Raw genomic sequence first — 6,969 nt, 5'->3', positions numbered from 1 at the left:
GAGGGGAAGGTATGAGGGACATGGCATGGATACTAACAAAAAATAAAAAAATCTGTCCCAAAGTCAAAGCCATCAAAAGGCATGGTATGCCATCAAGAGTAGGGACATGGACCAAAGCTTGCCCAATCGATCCCCATTGAACTTGCAAGATTTCGTTTCCCTTCCCGAAAGGAAACATTTCCTTTCGGGAAGGGAAACGAAATCTTGCAAAACTGAGAAGAAAGCCTTGCAAACATTCTGGAAAGGAGATATAAGGAAGGTCCAGCTTGACCAGCCTGATCTCCATCTGTGATAAACCAACCTCCTTAATTAATGAAGGAAAGGCTGTGGATGTTGTCTACTTGGACTTTAGTAAAGCTTCTGGTATTTTCCACAGCATCCTTCTTGAGAAACTGGCTGCTTATGGCTTGGACAGGTGCATCATTCACTGGGTAAAATCTTTTCCGGATGGCTGGACCCAGAGAGTGATGGGGAATGGGGATAGTCTCTTCTCCCAGACAACAAATGATTTGACAAGAGGAAAGAGCATCAAGTTGCACCAGGTGAGTTTTAGATTGGATATCAGGAAAGATTTCTTCACTGGCAGGGGTTGTCAAGCATTGGAACAGGCTGCCCAGGTAAGTGGTGGAGTCACCACCCCTGGAGGTATTTGAATGGTGTGTAGATGTGGCACTTACAATTTAGCAATGGGCTTAGCAGTGCTGGGTTAATAGTTGGACTCGATGATCTTGTCTCTTCAACATAAACTATTCTGATTCTATGATTCTCTGTCACCATGAAGTTTTCCTGCTTAGAAATATGTCACTGCAATCAGTATCCTGCTGTATTCTTGGTATAGCAGCAGCATATGTAAGCATGGAGTTGGTATTGTTAACCTTTAATTAAGATTAAATAATGAAAAAGGAACTTTACATAATTGAAGGCTTTCGTCGTACTTCATGAATACAGAGATAAAACAAAGCCATTTTGCTTGATGTAATATCAGCTTTAATGGAACCTTTCTGATTAACAAAATTAGACAGCAATTAAATAGTGATCAAATCAGTCTTTATTGATTCATTATTTATAAGAAACTTCCTGGAAATGTAAGTGTTGGATCTTTTAACTTACAGTACCACAAGACAAAGCTACCAGCAAAAAGTGACAGGCTTTATTGCATGATTATTGATGTACGCAGCAGAGTGAGATAACATTCTGACACAAGCCCTTAAAAAAGGGTACTGTAATTTTGTTCAACCAAAATTCATATTTAACAAAAAAATATGTTTTTCTGCAAAAATCTTATGCTGCCACATGCAACCCCTTGTTACTTAAGTACATCCTGTTTGGGCACTTTTAAGTTTTTCCAACGCCTCAAAATAACTTTGTATTTTTCATTTTCAGTTTTGTCAGATAATTTTTTCAAGACTACCCGCATAACTACTGCAGTTCCTGTTTCTTTATCTTCACCTATTATGAGATCCAGTGTGTCACCAAGTTTCACCTGGAAACAGAAAGAGAAGATGAGTGATTATAAACATTCCTTGGGCAAATCCCCGCCATGTTCCTTTCTTTCCACTTAATATTCCTATCTCACAGGAGAGGAGGAAGGCAGCCACTACCAGACCTATTATAGATCCTCCAGTGATGAACTTCCAGGAAAGCCGTGGTAATACACAATTACATGTCTCAGGACCTCCCCTGCCAAGAGCTTCAGGCTCCATGTAATACAACCAACATCTAACTCTGTGAAAAAGGTTTCATGTATGTCTTTATTTCCTGTCAACACAGACACAAACCAGCAAAGTTCTTCTTCCTGCCTTTAAAACAGTTAAAGTGTTTCAAAGAACAGAGTGCTCAGCAAGTGCCTGTGCTCCTCTCCCAAGTCACAGAAGCAGTACACCTCTCATAAACCAGCCTTAACTCTATGGGATCAGGAATCAAAACTTCTCACCACATTGCCCTTTGATGACAGTAGCCACCACTGAGGATCACCCTCACATAAAGAAAGGGTTGGTAGAAGTACATGTCTGGTGATCCTTCTGGCTCTCTCCTAACTGTGGTCCTGTGTGCTCTATTACAGGTACAACAACCTTCCCTCAGCTACTCCAGTTTCAATCCCTTTCTATCATCAAACTTCCTCTTATTCTTTAATCATGTGCCTGCTCCACCAATATCTCAGATTTAATAATTGCTACTTCACCAACCTCGCATAGTGGTATCATCACTTCTTTCAGCAGCTTAAAATGTTCCGTCCTTGCTGCCTTCTCCTGACTTTCAGACTTAGATTTGACTCTCCAACCACACAAGTTTCCTGTCTGCCTTAGGGAATAAAGTTTTACCCAGGGAACCATGGTCACACCATCCCCCCCAGGTGGAAGTGGTGTTAGCAATGCTGTGCATTCACCTTTGCAGAGTGATCTAGAGGGAGATCATGCCTTAGATATTTTCTTGTACTATATTAAAAAAAAATTAAAAAGTCTTACAGTTCTACTTTTCTTCCATAGTTTTTCTCCATTCAGCCTGAGTTCATTATTGTAGAATGCATCTTCTACTTTACTGAAGAAAAACAAGGTTTTATTGCAGTTACAGTGTGCAGCAAACAAAATGCAATTGTTTCTTTGCAGAAACACAACACCACCATTCATAGGCAAGGCACATTTCTACACCTCTAATTTGTGTGTAAAGGACACCTTCAGATTTGAACTGGAAGTAAAGAAAAGGGCTTTCACAAATACTAAATGAAATAATAGCCTATAGTTGCTCTGTGCCAGAAAAGCTGTTTCTAGAGATCTGTCTCTTGAATATCCAATAAATAATATCCCCTTTCCTGCACCAGCCAGTTTAATAATTTGTTAGTTATCAAGTTATACTAATATTTTGTTCCAACAACACAGTGATATCAGACTTCTGCAGGTGGCATTAGATCAAACACTGTGATAGATTTATAGACTGCACATTTACCTGGTGGCCTGTGAAGCTTATACTTACCAGCCCCTATTTCTCCATTCATTTAAATAGTGCATTATTTTACTCCCTCAATCTCAAATTAGACCTTTTCATATTACACAGTACAGTATTTTGCATTTCCTTAATTTTAAAGAAATAGGAAGTGATTACCAAATGCCTCCTCAACAATCTTAGAAATACTGGAGATAGGGAAAAGCAAAATCAGGCTATTTCAAGGGAGGTTAATAAACAGGAACATCTATACATCCAAAACATCTATTTAGAGAGTCAAAAAAGCTACCCCAAAAAACTTCCCCACAAATACTGGAGTTATTCCAGCAGTAAAAACTTATCAGAAGTCAAATTTTAGATGCATGACATCTTTCTCAGTAGCAAGTTGTTTCTTCTGTACTTACTTTCTTGCCATGTCTAGACCAGCTTTCAAGATCACATCATATCGAAGAGACTGCACTACTTTTTCAAGATCCTTGTAATCTTTTACTACATTGGGGTCATTTTCAAATTCATCTTCCAAATTACTTTCATCTTCATCCTCTTCTTCCTCCTCTTCTTGTAAGCTTTGTCTGCTCTTTTTAGAGCTTTTGCTGCTTTTGTTCCTCAGAGAAAGTACTGAGATATACTCTGGAGAGAGTCTTAGTGCACTGAGTCTGACTGGGGAAAAACTGAAACATCTTCTGTAGCTTACTGTGCTTGCTTGACAGCTACAGAATAAGCTTCTCCTCCAAGTGGGATACAGTTTATTTGAGGGAACTTTCTCCCACAGTCCGAACCAGACATTCAGTTTTCTCAAAGTGCTGATGGGGAGTCTGAAGCCAGTCATAGCATAACCTAAAATAAAACAAACATTCTTATGTAAAAATGAGCAACTGCTTTGATGGAGTGGAAGGATTTCCCTACATATGTCATAACACTCACTACAAAAAGATGAGTATCCAGTTCCCCATATAGTGATGCATCACCTGAAAGCACAAGGCTTTAGGTGGCTTTATGATCCGACTTTCTCATACACTGGCCAACACTACAAAGAGCTAAGACGCCAGAGGAGAAACAAACGCAGAAAAGCCCAGCAGAATACTTCATTTGTAATTACTTTTCTGGTGTTCAGCATTAACTGTGCAAACACATTTGTGGCACTTTGCTCCCTACATCTGAAATACAATCACAAAATACACAGTAACGCCGCTATCTGTGTCATAAAAAGCAGGGGAGATCTCTAATTATCATGAGTCATTGTCAATACAAGCAAGTAGCTGAACACTGCAAGCAAGCAAATCCAGAAAAGCTGAAAGCTGCTTAACCTCCGTTTCTGCTTGGACCACAACACCCCTGCGTGGCAAAACACTGCAAAACGTCCCCCCCTGTTTCTCCAGATGGGAACTGGCGCCGCGGTAGTGCTCGGCAGAAATAACACGGCTCTCTCTATGTACCGCAACAGACGTGACACCAGGAATGGCAGTGGCAACAGCAGGCTCATATGAAAGCTCCCCGGTGCTGCTGTGTCAGACTGATCAATACAACGCTGCTGCTCCTCTCTCTGACCTGGGATAAGGAGGTGCAAACACCCCCAAAACACCCCAGATGTCTTTCAACACTCTCAGAAACTGATTTACAGCCCCTACGAGCTGGGCGCTGCGCTGGCTTTTACTGTGATCTCATATCCACGGAAACACGTGTTTCCTTACGAGATTAGAGTCTGGTTTCCCCGCACCCAAGTGACCTCTGCCGAAACATTAAATGAGCCGCTATTTGTGGCTGAGAAAAAAGCCCTGATCAATGAGAGCAATTACTGGCCAAATAAAAATAACCACACCTCCCCTGGCTTTTTTCTTATATCTAAATATGTGACCTTAAAATATAGGACAAAGAGTTTGAATTGTAGGACGGTACAGCGACTGCAGAAGACACAGGCCTCTCCTCAGTTCGGGGGCAAATTCCAACAGCTATTTGGAAATGCAAGAAGGTGCAAAGAAATATTATTGCAAATATTGTTTGCAGAACGTGCAAACAAATATTATTCTTTCTTTTTAGCGCTCGACCTTAGTTTGTTCCGCGCAGGCCAGCGGGTACAAGCGGCCCGGGAGTGCGGTGAGCCCGCCCGGCGCCGCAGGCGCGCCCTCTCCGCCCCGCTGGAACCCCCGGGCGGGCAGAGCTGGGCCCGGCGCCCCCCGACCCGCCGGCGGGGCGCTCGGTAGCGGCGGCACCGGGCGGCCCCGCCTTCCCTGGCGGCTGCCCCGGGAGGCCGCAGGGGCCCGGCCGCGGCCCAGCCGCCGCCAGCCGCCTCCGCGACTCGGCCCCGCCGCCTCAGAGCCTTGGCGCGCCCGCCCCGGCGGAGGGCGGCCCGCGGGCCGGCGTTACCTGGGTGCCGGGGCGCCTCGGCCCGGGCCGCGCTGCCGTCCCCGCGCCGCCGCTCGCCCGCCCGCCGGAGGCGGAGCCGGAGCCACCGCAGCCCCGGCTCGGCGCCCTCTGCCGGGGCCGGGGCTCGGCGGACCCGCTCGGCGCCCCGGGGCGGGACGGGCAGCGAGGGCGGTGCGGAGGCCGCTCCTTCTCCGCCCCGTGCCCGCCGGTCTGCGAGCCGAGGCGCCTCTCACGGTATCACGGAATGGGCAAGGTTGGAAGGAAGGCACCACAGTGTTACCTGGTCCCAACTCCCTGTTCAAGCAGGCTGTTTCAAGGCAGGTAGGGTGAAATAAACAGGAATGTCCATACATCCAAAACATATATTTAGAGAATCAAAAAAGCTACACACACACACACACACACACACACACAAAAAAAAAAAAAAAAAAAATCACAAAAAACCCAAACAAACAAACAAAAACAAACAAACAAACAAAACCCAACCAAAAAAAAAAAAACCACAACAAAAAAGCAACAAACCAAAACCCACAAATACTGATTTATTCCAGCAATAAAAGGTTCAAAAGTCAAATTTTAGATGCATGACCTCTTTCTCAGTAGCAAGTTGTTTCTTCTGTACTTACTTTCTTGCCATGTCTAGACCAGCTTTCAAGATCACGTCATGTCGAAGAGACTGCACTACTTTTTCATCCCAGAGCACAGGGCACAGGATTGTGTCCGGGCAGTTGTTGAGTATCTCCAATGAAGAGACTCCACAAACCCTCTGGGCAGCCTATTCCAGTGCTTGGTTATCCCAGCAGTAAAGAAGTTCTTCCTCATGTGCTGGTGAAATTTCCTGTGCATCATTTTCTGCCTGTTGCCTCGTGTCCTAATAGTTGGCACCACCAAGAAAACTCGGCTCCATCCTCTTGGCATCCTCCCGCTAGATATTTGGGGCTGCCTCTCCCCTTCTGCTCTCTGTGCCCTCTGGTTTGGGAGCAGAGGCTGGAGGGAGCTGGGAGAGAGGCAAGAGGGCAGCAGGCTGAATCGGGTATTCAGCAGGCTGAATCGGATCCTGCCGATCCCTCCTCAGCAAACCGGGAGGCTCCACAGGAGGAGCCCTCTGTGCTTGAGCCACCTCTGCCTGTTCTCTGCTGGACAGCTAGGCCAGCCACTGATGGTCTCCTGCTCCACAGAGATGTGCTGGAGCTGCTTCCCATTATAATTTCCCCAGCTTTCTAGGGAAGTTTTTCTTTCCTGTGTTTTCAGGGAAAAAATGCTCTCATGCTCTGACCAAATGCCCAAACCAGGAAAACATTTAAAATCTCTCACTGGGGAAATCACTCCAGCAGATGCACAAGTTTTCCAACCACGGATTGATTTGAAGGGCTTGGCCATCGTGACAATTTAATGCAAACCCCTCTGTGGCTCATGTTTTCCCTTATCCTTACTTTCCTTCACATAACATCTCCCTCTTTTACTCTTCATGTCCATTATTGGGGATAATTCATAATTCCTTTTCTGTGGAGCTCAGAAACTAGGAGAGGTCCATCCCCTCTTCTGCCTTCTCCCAGATTTCTCTAGGCTGTGCACCAGTCTCTTGGTGCTTGTGAATGCTCTGATTTCTCAGCATTTGGGGAATTCTTTGTATCCATGCAGAATGCAACCAGATTGGTAGTATCT

General features: G+C 45.1%; 1 protein-coding gene across 1 annotated transcript; it reads right to left on the bottom strand.

The window, feature by feature from the left end:
• Window positions 1-1,030: 1,030 nt before the first annotated feature.
• On the bottom strand, window positions 1,031-5,460 carry MTRES1 (mitochondrial transcription rescue factor 1). The gene is made up of 4 exons (XM_071446836.1): window positions 5,305-5,460; window positions 3,345-3,777; window positions 2,466-2,538; window positions 1,031-1,483 (listed from the first exon to the last, which is right to left on the bottom strand). Exons 2-4 carry the CDS (start codon window positions 3,767-3,769, stop codon window positions 1,307-1,309), a joined length of 675 nt encoding a protein of 224 aa, XP_071302937.1. The 5' UTR covers window positions 3,770-3,777; window positions 5,305-5,460; the 3' UTR covers window positions 1,031-1,306.
• Window positions 5,461-6,969: the final 1,509 nt, after the last annotated feature.

This window comes from Agelaius tricolor, unplaced genomic scaffold (assembly GCF_023055355.1).
Source record: "Agelaius tricolor isolate 1412-34295 unplaced genomic scaffold, bAgeTri1.0.p SCAF_1, whole genome shotgun sequence".
Lineage (NCBI taxonomy): Eukaryota > Metazoa > Chordata > Aves > Passeriformes > Icteridae > Agelaius > Agelaius tricolor.
Note: the sequence above shows the minus strand (reverse complement) of the source record. Positions and strands in the feature narration are given on the sequence as shown.

Excerpts from the sequence above, each read along its gene's own strand:
- MTRES1 (XM_071446836.1), bottom strand. The coding sequence starts at position 3,769 with ATGACTGGCTTCAGACTCCCCATCAGCACTTTGAGAAAACTGAATGTC. Across the intron at positions 2,539-3,344 it reads GGTCTAGACATGGCAAGAAA|TAAAGTAGAAGATGCATTCT; the intron begins GTAAGTACAGAA and ends GTTTTTCTTCAG. Across the intron at positions 1,484-2,465 it reads TATGGAAGAAAAGTAGAACT|GTGAAACTTGGTGACACACT; the intron begins GTAAGACTTTTT and ends TTCTGTTTCCAG.